This window comes from Poecilia reticulata, chromosome 2 (assembly GCF_904066995.2).
Source record: "Poecilia reticulata chromosome 2, P_reticulata-male-v2, whole genome shotgun sequence".
NCBI classification, from domain to species: Eukaryota; Metazoa; Chordata; class Actinopteri; order Cyprinodontiformes; family Poeciliidae; genus Poecilia; species Poecilia reticulata.
The window spans coordinates 38,047,697-38,066,850 of NC_088831.1; the positions used below are offsets into that span (position 1 = coordinate 38,047,697).

The following is a 19,154-nucleotide window of genomic DNA, read 5'->3' on the forward strand; positions in this document are numbered from 1 at the left end:
TGGTTTATATGTATACGTACATGAAAAAATTTATAAAACTGTAGATGTGTCAAACTAATTACAAAAGATGTAAAGTGACAGAATGTGTAATGAAAAATGAATCAGACTACAAAGTGAAATCCTACCTTTTTCCCTATCTCTGTTGAAAACTGTCACATCTTTCAAATTGACCCCTAGGCCACTCTTCATGGTTACATCCTCACTGGCGTCGGTCTTAAAAGCTCGCCGGATTGAGCCATTGGAATGGGCCCTGAACATCATCAACAAAAAAAATAAATGATGGCAACTAATAAATATATGTTTAAGAAATGTTCTAGTCTAGGTTTTGGTTGAGACAAGTTGAAGGGATAAAAAAGAAACAGCATGTTCTTGATAGAACTGATAAAAAGGGACATTACTCTTTTGCTTTTCTTTCCACAAAAAAGAAATGCATGCAGGTTAGTTGCACAAGACATTAGGGAGAAGTAAATTAACTGTTTTTACCACTAGTTTAAATGTGAGTCAGATGAAAAACATGAACCTAAATAAGCCATTATAACTGGGATGAAGAAGGATTTAGGATGCTGGTGACAAAGGTTTCTGTCTGCATTCACAAAAATAGGCTTTGACTTTTGGTAAGAACAATTGCTTTTTGTAATATTTTCACAAGAGATGCTTGTCGACTTAGGTTGATGTTAAGTTAAAATACAGGGCCTTGCAGGCCAGGGAATTTGAGTGTATTTAGGAAAATAATAAATTACCTGTCAGACCAGTAGATGTAAGGCCCAAACACAGCCACAGAGAACAGATCTACGTTGGCCGCTGACATTACAATCTCCCGGCTCTCACCTGTTTCAAGGTTGATCCTCTCGATCTTATCTGTGCGTGCGTCGCACCAATATAATGTGTTTTCCTGGAAGGTAATTTAAAAAATGCAGATCAAAGACCACCCTCTTATGCACATTAAAATTTCACAAAGAAAGCAAAATGATAAAAGAGGAGGTGTAGGATATCCGAGTATATCAGGTTGAAGACAATGCTTGTGTTGTAGACTGTACCTCAAAGTCTATGGAAATCCCATTGGGCCATACGATGCCCGAATTAACGAGGGTAACTTGGTCTGAACCATCCAGACGAGAGCGGCCAATGCAGGGATTCTGCCCCCATTCGCTCCAGAAAAGGTAACTGTCAAGAATAATTGGACCCACACAAAAAGTGACCTTTACCCACTTGGCTTAATTTCCACAAAGAGAATAAGACAATGAAGCAAACCCACATTGGACATAGCGGGCTAAAACGCTACAAGATAGAACAGATTACTGGACTTTAGGTGTGGATTACTGCCAGTATGTGTTACCTAACAGAAAATAATAAGAGCTCTACAATAAAACACAATTTAGACTGCAGATTATGTTTTGTCCTTGTTTGACACCCAGAACAACCACATACATTGGTTTTGATCTTAAGCTGAACAGAGTACCTATTAAAACGCTTCAAGTCAGAACTTAGATGTCATTTGTCAATTTCTGCAATTTTCGAAAAAAAAAAAAATCGAGCAATGGGAGACTGACATTAACCTGCAACTATTAGCCCTCCAGGTCATCAAGAGAAGTATTGACATTACTGTCATGGTAAATTTATGTAAGGGTTTGCCAACTGTGCCTCATTAGTCAATGGATGTGACAATATCAGGCAGTTCTTGCAACTAGGCAGCATTGGGATTTAAGGCGAAAACATATGGGAAGCACCAAGGTGCAACATCTGACATGCATACATTTTCAATATTGACACTTATTAGATGTGTTTAAACTGTGCTGAAACAGACTTAGCACAATTAGTGACTCAGCATATTACAAGGCAGCAACTTGATATATTTAAGCCCTCCGGGTGTGGTGAAGATCACTTGTCAAAGTTCAAATCGAGCATCGGAATAGGAAAAAAAGGGAATTAATTTACTTCAAATGGGATGATGGTGCCAGACAGGCTGGTGTGAGTATTTCAGAAAGCAGCCATTATACTTGGATTGTCATGCAAACCATCTGGTCTAAAAAGGGAAAACAGTAATGTGAGCAGCAGTGATGTGAAGGAAAATATCTTGTTGATGTCAGAGGTTGGTGGAGAAAAGGCAGATTGATGTGAGATGATAGAAATGTACTAGTAGCTTTATTCACCACTCGCTAAAAAGAAAACCATACTGGGTGCCATTCCTGTCAGGAAACTGGGGCTACAGTTCACACAGGTTCATCAAAACCAGACCACAGGGTGGAAACTGCTGCTTGATTCCATGAGTCTCAATTTCAGCTTCAACATTCATTTGGAAGGAATTTGATTTAAACCATATGGAAACAGATTCATGTTGCTTCATATCAGCAGATATGGCTCCTGCTGGTATAATTGTTTCGTTGTTCATAAATCGACTGAATTATGAAAACCTACACATAGTTTTAAAGATGGTGTCATATAAGTGGCTATGAGAGAAGTGCTTTGTAAAACATCTTAACAATTACATGCTAGAATAAAAGATCATGAACAATAAGTTGTTTCAAACAACTTAACATCTTTCCAGTTGTTGCGCATACCATCACAATGAAGTCACACATTTCTGAGGATTGGGTCTTTATGATTATAACCTAGATAACTACATATATATCTATAGTGTGCTCTAATGTTTCTCTGCTTTCACCTCTGACTACTCAAACATATGTTTATCGGCAGGCTAAACTGCGGGGAATGCCAGGAAAATGTTTTTAATATACATTCTCAATTGCCAATATCGAGGCAGTCTGGCATGAATCACTAAGAATACATTTTTCTCAATGTTTCTGTTTGATGCAGACATTAACAGAAGCTGCATGTGTACGGTCCAATGCTCAGCAAAGCTGGCAAGTAATTGGCTGACTGAATAGCTGCATCAATAAGCAGGTAAACAAACATGAAACCGTTCAAGTGCTCAGACAAGGTCTGGTGTGAGAACCAGTTTTTCTCATTAAGGAAAACGACAGAGTTTAAGTAATAATCAGTTTGCTATACATCCTCACACAATCAAAAACCCAACTGATCCCCCTGGTTGCAGCCTGTTGCACTGCACAACTGGACAACACAGTCATAAAACAGAGAGACATTCCTTACCCTTTTTGTGGATGAACAGCAATGGCTCTTGGCTGATCAAGTCCTTCAGATATCACCACTGAGCGATATGCACCGTTAAGGCGGGAGATTTCAATCAGATTAAAACCATGATCTGTCCAGTACAGGTTTCCTGTGTAGACACAATACGTTAATGCAAAAGAAACATAATCTACGATAGACAGGAATACACCGTGCTAATATGGTTAGGGAGACAGAAACCAGCTATTTGTGTATGGATACATATATTTGTTTTCACCATTGTTTTAACTGACTGATGTGATACAGTCAATAACATGTATTTGTAATTTATTACAGTAGTTGGAGGATCCAAGCCCATTTAAAAACTTAAAAATGAGACAAACATCCATGAAAATTCAGGTACTTGAAATTTATAATACACCACTTCAAATGGAAACAAGAAAAGCTATTGTAAGTGAAAACTTGTGAGGTGAACTTAATGGTATGAAAATTTTTAACATGTTCTTTAAATCTGACACCATAAACAATTTTACACCTCCTCTAGAGTCTTTTTGTTACCAAGTACTTCCTTTGATGAACATACTTTAAATAAAATGCAGTACATTAAGTCATATTGCATTTGTATTCTTGCAATGAATGATTTTACTTTGTTTGCTGAAGATTTTTTTGTTTTTTTATAGAGGAGCAACATTAAACCTAAGCTTCTACTTTCTGCCATAACTAGAATCAGTGAACAGAAAGTGAAAATCGTTCACTGTCACTAGCAAGCTGACAGGCTGTAGTAATAACACCATGATCTGGGGAGACACAATACTGACCAGCAATCCAGTCAACAGCGATGCCTTCGACTCGACTGATGCCTGTAGTAATGACGTCTTCCCGCCAGGTCTGATCACGTTTGGCACGGGATATTCTGTTGAGCCCCATATCTGTCCAGTACACTGTGTCATTTCCTGAAAATTACACCATACCATTAATGACAGGACATAATGGGATGATGAATGTTGCTGCCATGGGTGTAGTTACAGTTTTAAACAACTCTAAATTTTACTTTAGCACTGTCAGTTTTACCAAATGTCATGTAGTGCTAGAAAGGACCTCAAATTAAGAGCAGCATAAGGTACAAAATATGATGCTGGAGTATACAGGTTAATCTCAACAAAATAGAATTAATAAGGTAATTTATTTCAGTAGTTAGAAAAAAAAACTATATTGCATATCTAGATTTATTTCACACAAAATGACACATTCCTGTTCATTTTGATGATTACAGCAAGCAGCTAATGAAAAATCTAGTCAGTTTCCTATTAAATTTAAAGATTATTTCAAAGACCAACAAAAAGATATATTAATATACAGGGGTGAAAGTAGTTTAAAATTCTTGGGGGTTCTATGACAAAAAAAAAAAAAAATATATATATATATATATATATATATATATATATATATATATATATATATAAATAAAAGCTGGGTAACCCTTGAATTACTACAAAATAAAGCTGTATTTCCTCCTTCAGCCCACTGGCTGCAATGCTGACACTTTGAGATGCCATGAGACCTACATTCTGAACATCATGGCATGGAGTTCATCCCAGTTTTCCATGTCTGGCATATAACCATTTATTTTAGCTTTTAAACTGGTTCTATTGATCCTGTGTCCAGACAGAGAGATAATCAGTAGCCTAGCATCATGACCTGTTTGTTTTGAAGATCCTGCAGCTTCCACTTCTCTTCCTAACATGGTGCCTCCTCACCCTGACTCTCATACTGATAAGAGGAACCACAGCTCTGTTAGGTTAAAGATCATTTTCTGAAGATGGGTTATTTTTTCTCCAACAGGTTCCAGAGGAATCATCTCAAACCAGATGTTGTACTGGATTTTATTTCACTGTCATTTGTGAATGTTAGCTTCTCATTTTCAACAGTGGAGCTATAAAGGTTGAAAAAGGTTATTTTGGAGAAAATCTCATTAACATCAATATTTCCACTAAATAGGAGGCAAAAAAAATTGTTTGATATAAAGGAAAAGCCTCTCAGACTCTGAGCTCAAAGCACCAAACTATTTTTTTTATAGTAGACAATTCATTTAATTTCACATAATTATCGCGGTAGAAGCCATTTGTTTGTTAAATACTTAATGAAATTTATTTACTGTGTTTGATGTGATTGACGTATAGTCACAGAGAACAAGGTAATTAGTCCAAGTTTGTCGTTTATTGAACGTTCAGAAACTCCAGCGGCTGTGATGCGCCAAGATAAAGGTTAACACAGGTAAAACAACCCGAAAATGTGATCAACTCTAAACCAGTCGCACATTTTTATTCTGCGTCTCTCTCTCATTTAAGCACACCTGTTGCCATGGCAACCTCCTGCGCTCCACAAGCCGACCAGAGATTATGTTAAAAACATAACATTCAGTCCGCTACGATATTAGGTTTGCAGACTTGATATTTATTTTGCGATCATTAATAAACGCTCCCTGAACACAGCGGTGGTTGATTAGTTAATTTTAAACTCCTGCTCTGCTCGTTATTTTGGTAATGGAACCGAAATGCACAGAATTGTGCAACACCTTGTTGAAACAATAATCACTGAGTTTATTATTGTTGATGGATCATTAATTTGAACATGTTTTGTTGATTTTTTTGTTGTTCTTTAATAAAGTTATTAACGTTTTAAGCGAGCCAGAGGAGGACGTGCTGGTTTCAGCCTCCTGGCGGAGTTCAGTTTGTCACCTAATCCCGAGATCGACTCGAAACCTTCCACGAACGACGTATTGCACCGCTGCTCTATTAAAGCACGAACAGTTCAGAAACAATATGAAATAGGATTAACTGATTAAGTCGTGTTTTAGATGGTTCTTGAAAATCTAGTGGGCGCAGTCGCGGCTGCACAGTGAACCCACTGATTCTTTACAGCAGACAGCCGCTCCTCTCTCTTGCAGGTACTGCGTACCTCCGCTAAATCTTTTAGGGGTACGCAGTACCCTGCCGTACCCCTTTACTTTCACCCCTGTATATATATATATATATATATATACACACACACTGCTCAAAAAAATAAAGGGAACACTTAAACCACACAATATAACTCCAAGTAAATCAAACTTCTGTGAAATCAAACTGTCCACTTAGGAAGCAACACTGATTGACAACAGGGACCCTCGTTGGGTCAATGCCTCGTTGGTTTTTTTTTTTTTTTTTACTGAAACATATGACGTTTTTCACTCGGTGTGTCATGAATCCACTTAATATATGAAATTTAATTTTAAAACTGTGCTACTGAAATTTCTGACATTTTAATTTATAGAAAAGCCCTTTTTGTTTTCAAAGCAGTGCACACACAGTAAGTCCTTAAGAATTAGGTAAATTCACTATATGCTGTATTTGCAGTGGAGCCTCCAAGTCCGACTCTCCACAGGTTGTTAAGAGCTTACCTAGCATCAGACATTTAATTGCACCATCTTGTTCCTCATGCCTTCACACTCTGTTAACACAAAGATGACATATGACAGAATACAGCTGGGGGGCTTTCATCTGTTCTGCTCTGGCAACCCTGCTTCCATAACGATATGTAAATGAAATGTGCATGCTGTCAGGTGCTGATCCTGGATGGGACTTAGCGCTACATTTGCATGTTCACTTGCCCAAAGAATTAAAGGCTGCGGCAATCATTGAATTTTGTACTTGGACTCAGCTCATTTCTTTTCCAAAAGCTGCAGTCACACTCAAAAGGGCTATTGACCTTCAGAGTTTTTTTTAAACAGTCTGATTTGAAGCTTTTTATTTGTATATTAAGTAAGTTGCAATATTATTCATATTTGTTTAAGAAATCTAACTATGTTTGGACTACAGCTTTTTGTTTTTTAATTTGAAAAAATAAGTGACAGGCTAATAAGTACTTTTTGAAATCACAATCAAGTAAAATGATTAAAATCTTTTCACTGCCTAACAATTATTTATTGCACAAATTGTTTAGGCTTAATATAAGATTTAACAGTTGAAATATTTCCTCAGTAGATTTTGTGGAGTAAACAACAAACAGTAAAGACAGTGCACAGAATTCAAAGTTTCCATTGGTTCCTATGAAAGTGAAAGATGCTTGGTGTTGCTTTCATTCCAGCTTATTTGAATGAAGAAATTCAATAAATAGCAAACCAAAATATTTCAAAACTAGCACAAATTCAACTCTGATCAGACCAGTTCCTTTCATTACAGTCCATTCAGATGTACATCAGAGTACAAACTATTCAATTCAATCCTAATTATAGGGAAGAAGGGACAGGAAAGAGAGACAAAAATACATACTAATCCGGAATTACTATGAAAAAAAAAATTGATGCCATTAGATACACATATCTAATGGCATCAATAGTACTATCAGTGTTCTTGTCCAATAAAGAAAACAGAAAAACAAACAAATACTAATTTTAAGGGTACCTAGATGGAAAGAAATGCGGACAAGAGTTCAAACAGTAATTGACAACAATGCAATGGCTTTGTTAGGAAAACAGCCACAGCAAAGCACATATTACTTTGCCACAAAGGTTTTCTACAAAAAGAAACAAAACCAAAGTTCAAAAAGGAATGCCGGCAGCACCTCCGTTACTGGTATCATACTGGAAACAGAAACAACTTAAAGTAGCACAGTGCAAGAACATCTTTTTATAGAATTAAATCCAAAGTACAGAAGAAGTGCCAGCAATAGCTCCAGTAATAAATTTCTCTAGAAAAAAATAATTCCTAAATCAAAATTAGTACCTAAAAGTAATGGCGGCAGCAGCTCAGCAAATTACGTTTTCCAGGAAAAAGACACAGCTAAACACAGAATCACGGAATACTTTCTACAAAAAATAAAAATAAAACAGGACATAAAAGTTATTGGCAGTTCTATTACTGACTATAACCATTTGGTAACAGAGTAGGCAGGAAGGAGAGATTACCAAAACAAAACAAAATAAAATCACTGGTTCAGAATGACTTTTCACAAAAAAAAATGCATACAAGCAGAGTTTATGCCCATCAACAACCTGTCTTGGAAAGGGATTCCTGAGGGTGTGTTTTCATGTGGAAATATACTCAATATCAAAAAAATAAATAAAATAAGGAAGGAAAATGTCAATTTTGAACCATTTCCATATGTTTAACATGAATGCATTTTGGATATCTAAACATTGGATTTTATGGAAATGCTAACAGAAATCTCTGACTTTCCTTTCTTCACCCTCACATATTCACCTTCATGAAAACTTTACAAAGCACAGAAAATCACCACGCCTTTATATCTTCACTATCTGAATGCTATAAGCATGCAGCTGTGTGAGCATGCCATATCTTTTATACAGAATTTATTTGCTTCAGCAGCAGAATATATTCAGAATATTTGTCAGCATGAAAGGTCAATTATTATCACATATTATGCAAGAAAGCACAAAGGTAACAGATGACAACCAAGGCAGCATTATGGCACCTTAAGCTGACACCATTTGGAAACTCTTTAAAACAGAATTGTTTTAGTGGTTTGATGAAAAGCAGTTTGATGGAATTTCTGAAATTCACTTTTAATTTGAACTTATTATTATTTATCTAGTCAGTATATTGACTTGTATTAGAACATACGCCAGAGCCTGATGTAATAAATGACTCATTGTGTTACATACATTTGGTTTAAATACTAGGAAGTTAGGGTTTGTAAAACAATAGAAGAAGTTAATAAATCCTGTATATTCAGGTGGATCCAATCTAAAATTTGCGTCATTCTTTTTTCTTTTTGTACTGTAATTTAAATTCATATTCTAAAACTTTATTGCATAAACTGAAGTGTATTTGTACAAAACAATAAAAAAAAACAGTAGCTAAGAATCATAACATTGGAGATGTACAGGCTGAAAGATAATGTTATTTAAAATGAATATCCCCAAGCAGCAAGGCGTGAACAGAGGCTGCAACACGAAAAAACTCAAGAGCGATGGGCGTTAATAGATATTTGCTTTAGTGTTTCACAGCTATTATAGAGGTGTGTGTGTGTGTGTGCGTGTGTGTGTGAGGCTGCGATAACTGCAAACATGTAAAGGGAGGGAAAAAAGGCAAAAACCGACAGCTGAGGAATATAAAAAAGAAATATAATCAGCACTATGTCAGCAATTTAAGTATCACATTAAAATGAGACAGAAAACAGCCCAAAAGCTGGGTTTTCAAACAGTTGTCAGAGATGGTATCTGCCTTATTGTACAGATCCGCTAATGCCTGGAATCAGCTTTCTAAAATCCTTCCAGCCACTGTTTAAGTGGCAGTTAGCTGTAAAAATCCCATTTTTATGTTTCTGCATTCATCCTGACAAAGCAAAGCTTTATCAAATTTGAAAGTTACACAGTCTTTTAAATCTAAGCAATGCTATGGTAGTACTCACAGTCAATGCAGAAATGTGTCTGTTCTTAAACTGTGCTGCAGCTCAGCTTAAACGATAAAGTGGAATATTTCTTTGAGGTTTTCTGAAGAAAATCTAAAATTACTGAATGATGACGTTTCAGACAAAAAAAAAATCTGAGAAACAACAAATGTTGACATTTTTATTCATTTATTTTGTCAGGGCCAGTTTTTGTGATTTGCTAATGCAACATTAAATTATATTTTTTTTAGACATGAATAGCCTACTTTTTCATAAACTGTGTAAAAGTGCCAGGATACAATGCTTTACGAAAGTATCAAGAGTTTTCAAAGTTTTTAATCCAAAGTTTTTAATCGTTTCACCACCACAAACTTTAATGTAGTTTGTTGATTTATTTTATGTGATAAACCTCCACAAAATAACATAAACTGTCCACTGTAATAAAGACAATGCTTAAGTTATAAAGTAGGCAATGTTTTCATCTAAACCATTCCATTGTTACTCCAGCTGTTTGTTTCAGCATCCTAGTGGATGGATTGATGCCCATTACACGCAGGTGGACTCTGTTCATTAAGTGACATCCACAAGCAGCTGGACTAGATTTTATTTTGGGGTATCAGAGTAAAAGGTAAAGAATGTGCAACACTTAGAAATTTGTTGATATTTATGGTTATATTGTGACAAAACTTTAAATACTCAAATAGAGATATTTTTTGAAATGCCTGTTATATTGTAACTATACCCTTTCTTTCATGTATGATCCCTTTGGGATGTTCAGTCATTAACTAATTAAAGCAACTGTTAAAACTAAGGTTACAGTAAAAGCCCTAATATAGTAATTAAAAGTTCACACCACAAAAGTTTTAAACAGACAAAACTACCAAACTTCGCTGAAAATCTAAAACATTACAAACTATCAGTAGACAAAGCTCAGTGCTGTGATAGAAACCATTTGACATTGTTTAATAAGATTGCTGACATGTCTCCATATTGGTTAATGCTCTAATTGCATGTTTCTGTTGCATTAATTGTCCCTTCCACCTGGTAAAGTCAAGGGCCAGTTGTTATTACCACAAGAAACACGTTTAGCAAGCAACCACTTTGAGTTAAGATGATTTCAGTTACAGTAATTAGCTGAGCAATAGCTGACATGATGTGGGTGGACAGCCCATCTGCTGGCTTCCAAGGAGAAGATGTTTGTTGTGTTAGCATTTAGATGATATTCCATTACCCTTTCCACCAGTCAAACTCAAGTGCTTTTAGAGAAATCAGGAGTGTAACCTCACCAGTTCAATCACTGAAGCATCCAACTTTGTGCAGTTTAAGCTTTCAAATAAAGTAAAACTGCTTCATTACAACTGGAATGTGTTATTTCAAGTGAACTCTATAAATTTGTCCAAAGAGATAACTTGTCCAAGATGTGATATATCTTATATCTACATTATTGTTAGTTGAATACCTTTCTATTAATCTGACTTTCAACTTTATGGAAAGTAATATCATATTAAATTTTCAGACTTTCTCTGACTACAATTTCTACATATTTATCACATTCTGGATTCTTTAGTAGAAAATATACATTTCCGACCTCAATAATTATTTTTTGGTCTTATATTATATAGGTCTATATAGGTTTCATAAATCTAGAACAACATAGAGCTATCCGTTTTACAATTTCTAAGTCTTGAACCTGCCATATAACGACTGGTGATTTCAACAGTAAATACAAGTTATTTAATCAAACTTTGGAAACATTTGTATATTTCATCTATTGGTAAAAATTAAATAAAAAGTTTATGCTTCATGTGATATTTTAACTAGACTTATTTTTAAAGCTATGTTCAGTTCAACCTGTACTTAAATATGTCTGTTTTAAATTCTCTGTCTGTCCATTTGTGGTTTGGTAAAATCATACGAGTTATAGGTCTGTTCATTGAAAGTGTTTTTCCTGCCTTTTAGTTATTGTGTAAAACATATTCTCTGCAAATGGCTGTCTTGACCTCGGTGGGAATGCAAAAACTGACCAAAAACATATTAGATCTTGAGAGCTAGATCAAACATGGTCTTCTCATTTATATCATACCTGCATGAAAGTCAACCCCCACAGCAAACAGAGTTCCTGTAATGGGCATGAGGGCTTCACTGTTGTCATTCGGGTCTAATGCAATTCCACGGATTCCCTCATGGATGGAATACAGTAAAAATGAGTCAACACCTAAAGAATGACAGAAAGACCCGTTACAGACCTTTATCAGCTATTACATATATTTAAATATACCTAATCGTTTCTAAGCTTTGATGTGTGAATCACTAACACACTTTAATGCAATCTTACCTTGAAAGTGATGTGTACCTTACAGCATTTCTTACCTTCGCAGGATGTACGATCGCTGCGTAGATTATATCCAACAGTGCAGGAACAACTGCGGGTGTTCTCTGAGGTTGGGAAGCAGAGCTGGGAGCATCCTCCATTGTTCACTTGGCACGGATTTCTTCCTGAATGAAAAGCATAACCAGCAAAGGCAAACAGTAAGATATTACAGGTGGATACTTGCGTATATTATGTATATCATTTTGCGCCTACTTACCTTTATGGCCCTCCCTGTCGTACACTTTCATATGGACAACACCACTTGTCTTGTTTCTCAGAATCAAAAAGTTCCGGCCGTCTCTTTTGGTGACTGTCCCCAGTTGTGCCGACTCATCATCAGCCCACCACAGTTTGCCACCTGTAAACATAAACCTCATTTACTGATTGCTCTTATTGGTCAGTCAGTTTCCTCAATAGTGTTGCTAGCAATCCATGGAGTTGCTTCTGGTAGGACCATATACAAATAAATTAAAAACATGTATATGGCTTTTTTTATGCTTTTTTTTTTTTATTAGTATCACATTAGAGCTCTCTTAAATAACTCAGATTATATGTCTGTAAGCTGTTTATTAAAATCTACAAAAGCACTTTTTGGTTAAAAATAACATTCTAAAGGAAGCTTACCCAAGAACATAATATCAGAACTCATCAATTATTCGAAGTGCAAGTGTTAAGTTCCATCTTGCACTAAAATTCCAAACGGATACAGCTTTCATGTCAGAAAGCCATTTAATAATTGATGTATTCTCTGAGCTGATATAAGATTAATGTATGGTATACTCTGTCCCCTGCTATGTTCACTTGCTGGCTGCTGATGACATGTGCATTTTTCAGTTGCTTTGAATCATACTCCCATTGATGCTTAGTTTCTTCTGCAGCAGCTTTTCACAAACCTCAACAAAAAAAAAGGGAGTGGGCAAGACAGTGATGTTCAACCCATGTCTACAGATAGATGCCTCTGGCACCGGTTCAACTGAGAACATGCACTTGCAGTTGTTATGCGTCATAATGTTTTAACATCTCTACTCTCACTGGTTGCCTCACTGTGACAGAAAACAAAGCCCTCTGGGCCTAAGTAACTCGGCCACCAGGAGCTTTGGTGATAAGTGCGTCTCTAAAAAACACGCACACCCACAACAGCCCTCGGACCCTCAGCATACCGAGTCCACCAATGAGTCCTACCTTTTTCCTCAGGACAATTCTGACTCAAAATACAGCACAAAGTGCATTAGAGTTAGATGTCTCTTTCTCACTGTATGCTGGACCTTAAGCATTACATAGTGTCATGGAGATGGAGAAAATATGAATGCTTCTGCGAAGGAGTGATGTCTCTATGGGTGGGAAAATTCTAACAAAAAGTGTTTTTAAAACAAGAAAACAGCCATATTAAAATTAAAAAATCTAAATCAGACACAAAAACCAACCCTGGATAATGAACCTATCACCAATCTTCTGTGGAGACCTTCAGGAGGCGCAGGAGAACTACTCAGCTAAGCAGTAGCAGCGACCATTCAGTAAATGACTCCTTTCTTTAATGCAGTGTGATTTACAAGAACATTTCATTTTATGCTTTTCTCTAATTCAACCAAGCCAAGCAGCATTCGTTGGCACATAACTGAGTGCAGTGGAATATCCTTCAGGATTATTGTTGCAACCAAATTAAAATGAAGAACATTTCTGTGGTTGATACAGTAAATTCTATAGAGATCAGCATCATTTCTTTCCTCTTTAGACTATCCAATCAGGCATTACTTTAACGTCCCACACTTTTTGATTTATCACAAAAACAGCAAAGCAGACAAACACAGAAGCACTCAGAGGAGCAATCCCTCATTGCACTGAGTGCTTGAGTGTGAATGCTAACCTTAAAATCGAATGTAGGCCGCATTTCCAAAAATCAGTCAAGTGCACATGAAGAAGAGTGACAATCTACACGCAGTTTACAAAACATTACGCCCCAGAGGGCATGCTGGCTGAGATTAGCTTTGCACCTTGTGTTAATTTGATGCCACAGGGACTACTGGCTAGATGTGATTGCTCGCTTGTGGCACATCATATTCAATTTCCACTTCAACGGCTTGTTTGATCAAAGACGAGCCAAGGCTGATGGATCACTCACACCTTCGAAATGGAAGCCCTCAAGGCAATTCAATTATTACGGCGCCTAAAGACCTGCATGGGTTGACCTTGTGTTTCCAGTAGTTCTGTAATTACACCATTTGGCAACCAGCAGGAGACAACATCAAGGTGTGTTTGCAGAGTGAAACAAGAACCCTCCATTAGGACTGAATATTTGACCCTACATTATCACTACTCCATATTGGAGGTTTCTCTTACTGGTTGAATTTGTGCACCACTTCCCCCTTTATCTGTGTATCAAATATCATCAGTAAATCAGAGAATTAACCATTTAAAAAAAAAGGCCACCTGCTGAATGAACCTTTATTAAAACACTGACACGATTCAAAATGATAGGTCTGCTCAGTGTGCATCGCTTTACTCACCACTGAGGACACAATAGTCTCTGTGATGACACGTTATTAGTGACTCAAAACTAGAACTATAGAAACAGTCCTTTGATTATTACTATGAATGGGAAGCTGCCTGACCACCTGCAGAGGAGCATAACACCTAATTGTTCAGTGAAAGTAAAACGACACATGGTTTTCCTATTTTTTATATATATATAAATAAAAATCTGAGAAGTGTAAGACATATTTTGCTCCCTTGAATCAATTCTTTTCAGAATCACAGATGCATTGAATTAAAGCGGCAAATCTCTGGATACGTTTTTGCCACCTCTTGAAAATTTTGCTCATTCATATTCTAGCCTACTCAGGCCAGGTGGGATGCATCTGTAAACATCAATTTTCAAGTCTTGTCACAGATTCTTTATCGACTGAGTCTGGGCTTTGACTGGAACATTCTAATACGCGAATGTGCTTCGATCTAAATCTCATTGCAGCTCTGACTGTAAGTTTAGGCTCGATGTTCTGTTATCCCGATCTCAAGTCTTTTGTAGCTTCTAAAAGGGTTTCTTCCAGGACTGCCCTCTATTTAGCGCTGCCCATTTCCCTGTGAACTGTGTTGTGAAGTGTTAGTTTTTGAGTGCAATATCTTTTCCATGGAACAGTGCTGCGTGAGATATTCAGTTTAGGACATTGTTTTATAACATAACCCTACTTTAAACTCCATATTCCTGGTTCATTCTTATCTTTCTTTCCTTACCAAACTTTGGTAGCCTTCACATATTGAAGAAAGGAAGCTGAATCCATGAGCATATTATACTTGAACAAACATAAACATCCATGTATCCATTTTCTTCTACTTTCCAAGTATGTGTTACTTTGTGTTCTTTGATAACATGACATGTTGCTCCAATTTTGTGGTTTGTACTGTGACTAATTGTGAAAAAATTAAACAGCTGTGAATACTTTTGTAAGGCATTATTGATATGTAAATACAATAAGAGTGTTCCTTTTCTGTCCAGTTCACCTGATTTCAGCTGGACTTAACCAGCAGGCAGTTACGATAGCATTTCGGAATTCAGCTGAAAAGATAGTATTTCTGCATGTCCCTGATCTGTTGGACATCTTTGGCATAAAATCTTGCATCCACCTGGCATCCATGATAGCCAGCTGCTCCTTTAGCCAGTACAGCAACTGGCAACTATGGATCCAAGGACTCAGCAGTTATAATGGCTTTGTTGAGGAAGGACTCACACATTGTTTTGGTAAGGCACTGCACTGCTTCAAATCAAAAGAAGTGACAGGACTTTGCCACTCAATCTCTTTTAAGTACAAAAATAATATTTCATCAAATGTTTTGTCTCATTACACATTATGAAATGATAAATAAATCACCAAGTCATTTGATACTTTTTTATGACAAAGACCACAGGGACACAGATATTAATGGAAATCAGAATATGTATAAATTATCTGTGCATCGGAAATTTGTGAAACCTTAACATCTGTTCTGGCTGAGAGAATCCAATTATCCAATCCCAAGACTTCTTCCAAAGCTTTTAAATGTGGTTAAATAAGAATTAAATGTGAAATATTCTTTATATACTCGTGCTGGTAAAAGTAAAACCCAGTGAAATTAATCTTTGTTTTTTCTCAAAAATATTAAAACACAGTCCAGTGCTGATTCTAAGACTACTTAGTTTTCCCTAACATAGGTAAAATTAGTCATTAATTGTGATTGATGGAGACCCGCGGACATCATTCCAGTGTTTTGCTGTACCTGCTTCTGTGAGGGAACCACGCCATTAGTCTCTGTCACCTCATATTCTCGCTCAGATTTGTGAAATGCAATAATGAAGTCTCGAAGGTCCTTCGCTCTCAAGTCTTAGCTGTAAAGAATGCTTATGAAAATGAACCAACAGATCTGTTTTCGTTTTTTGTTTTTTTTTATTGGAGGTTGCTACCAGCTAATAAAGAGGAAAAATTCAGTTCTGCCATGGCTGTTATTCTGTAACACTGTAATTAATGCAGTCTGCACATACTGACAGTTACCCTCCACACAGGAAGCAAGGGCCTGTCAAGATTAATAGCATACATCGGCGAAGCACAAAGCATCAGCCTGACAACAGTCTTTTATTATTTATAGATAGATCGACAGACAGACAGATATGTGGACAGACACATTGCGTGTGTAGATGACTTCTACATTGCTCAAATCTTGAGAATTGGGATGTCTCCCGACAAGATGAGATTTCATTTTGCTTGCCAAGACATGCTGTATGACACGCTAAGAAGGTCAGAAGTCTACAAACATAGAGTGCATCCAAAAGAACTGTTGCCATGTCGAAAATTACACTTGGTTAGGTGCATCTGAGTGTAAAATTGAATTATCTCAGCCATGTTGTAAGTGTTCATTTCAATGAGCCCTTGACTTTGGGGTCTTGTTTTTCTTGTGTAAGAGCAATCTGTCTAAACTTTGTAGGCTCTTAAAAGGTCTAAACTGTAATGTAATTCTCTGGACAACTCTGTGACCTTTGTTTACAGTTGCAATTTATGTTGACTTAAGTAACATAAACTCATCTTCAAAGCAAATGATCGAGAGGAAAGCGTGTTGTAGGATTCAAGAGAAATCATTTTATACTGTCTTCAAGAAGTGGGCTACAGAACGCAGCAACAAGAGATTTTGTTCCACAAACTGAAAAGTGGCATTTCTTCAAAAAAGTCTTAAAAAACCGTTAACATTCTTTGCAACCACTGTTTAGCCTTTTGTTCAAAATTCATTGTTTGCCATGCTATGCTTAACTTACTTAATTTTTTTATTTTTTTGAAGAATTTAATCATAGTATGAAAATGAAATGAATAGCACGTGTTATTCTTAATGAGGTCAAGGTTTTAGGCAACAGTTAGTCAAGTCAAGAGTGGCTTAATGTTAAGCTGCTAATTGGAGACATACAACCCAATCAGATGATATCACCTCATTATACCATGTAAATCTGTAAAGAATAAAATAGCATTAAGGGATAGTATTCTCCAGAACAAACTCAAGAAAAATGTTTCTAAATTTACCGGATGAATTTACTCTAAGCTTATGTATCAAAATTAAAATAAATGCCATAAATAATATTACCAAAACTTTAAATACTTATGTTAATTATTTCTTTTCCTCTATGAATAATTGTTTTTCTGTATTGTAACAGACTTCAAACACAATATGTCTGACTCTTTGAATTCATCAAACCTTATCTATAACCTCAGCACTTTGACTTCTTAAAAACTGCAGAGTGGGATCTGATGTGAGAAACATGCTGATCAGCCGAATCTGATGCAGATCATAAATGCTGATCACGGTGCAACGACATTATACTTGTATTTAAAGCCCTGAATGCATCTAAAGAGGCTGCATGAGGATCAGAACACAGAGCTCGGCCCTGTGGGGATTTCCCCTGACAGGGAAATCACATGAAGTCTGTCACAAATGTCATGTGCATATTGCTGAGATGAATCCTATGAGTTGTAAGCAAACACCCTTGGTTCCTTATAGGGAAAACATAAACTTAATCCCAGTGGCACAATTTCAAAAACACACATGGCTCTGATTTTGTCGGATCGATAAGCATGATGTGAAAGGACAAACTGATCCATTATTATGGTTTATGGTTGCGCATTGATTACGTAACTGTGATCTCAAAGGGACTGCGATCATCTCGAAATAATCTGCTGAAATCCTGTATTAATACATGAGAATTAAACACTTTCAAATGGTCAATTACCTCTATGCTCGCTTCGAATAGTTTACATCAGAACATTCACTGCTATGACAAAAATATAAATACATAAAGATCCTGGAGTAAAGGAGAGGCTATGAATCCTTTAATAAAATCTAAAGCACAGTTTAGCAAAGAAGTATTCAAATCCATGTCGGATTTATATTTACATCATTTAAAAAAAAATTTTAACATACAAACTTGCTTTGTTTATGAATTGAAGTACTTTTCATGTTTTGGAGTGGCCCAGTCAGAGTCCTGACTTTGATCAGAATGTATGAGCCTACGTATTAAAGTAATGGCAAGAAGACCTTTTTACAATCACAAACACCTATGGAAGCATGTAAAATGCTGGCAAAGAATTCTAGAAATGTTTGAATGACACTTTATTAAAGACAATTCTTTTCATAGATTGGTGGAAGAGGTAAAAATATATTCTATCAACCTATTATTAGCAAAATAATAATAAAAAAATGTTTTTTGTCAAAGTTGATGGTCCTTTTTCATTTCATTTATTATTTTTTGAGAGAGAGCTGTCTAATTTGCTGCAAAAAAGAAAAAACATTTTTAAATGAATGAAACTAAATTTATGGGTATGAATAATCATGAATAAAATTGCAGAAATACAGCGATAATTCTAGTTACTATACAGACTTGAAATTTTTCATATTCTGTACATGTCACATAAATTAATCTTTAATCCTATTTTCAATCATGTATGTTAACTAAATGTATGTTAGAATGAAAAAGTCCAACATTATTCTGGAAGATAAGACACACCATCATTTCTAAGAGTATCTTAGAAAAAGAGCTTGTTAATTTTAATTAATAATAATAATAATAATAATAATAATAATAATAATAATAATAATAATAATAATAATCAATTTAATTTGTACCATAGTTTTCATTAGCAAAAATCTCAAAGTGCTACACAGTGCAACTAAAATCATAGATAAAATCAACCTCATAAAAATCATGTGGAGGCAGAATAGACTTGCTTAAATAGAAAAGTCTTTGTGGGGGCTCCTGTCAATCTCAGTCACAATTTTTTTTTTTTTTCATGAATGTTTG

General features: G+C 36.0%; 1 protein-coding gene across 6 annotated transcripts in view; it reads right to left on the reverse strand.

The window, feature by feature from the left end:
- The window catches only part of lrp1bb (low density lipoprotein receptor-related protein 1Bb), a 315,310-nt gene that overhangs the window by 89,916 nt on the left and 206,240 nt on the right, over window positions 1-19,154 (reverse strand). For all 6 annotated transcript variants that reach the window (XM_008402891.3, XM_008402898.3, XM_008402881.3 and 3 more), the window contains 8 exons: window positions 12,066-12,206; window positions 11,848-11,973; window positions 11,561-11,692; window positions 3,906-4,040; window positions 3,109-3,238; window positions 1,038-1,164; window positions 741-892; window positions 126-250 (listed from right to left, as the gene is read on the reverse strand). In XM_008402891.3, the coding sequence (XP_008401113.2) occupies window positions 126-250; window positions 741-892; window positions 1,038-1,164; window positions 3,109-3,238; window positions 3,906-4,040; window positions 11,561-11,692; window positions 11,848-11,973; window positions 12,066-12,206 (1,068 nt within the window). The remainder of the gene's footprint in view (window positions 1-125; window positions 251-740; window positions 893-1,037; window positions 1,165-3,108; window positions 3,239-3,905; window positions 4,041-11,560; window positions 11,693-11,847; window positions 11,974-12,065; window positions 12,207-19,154) is intronic.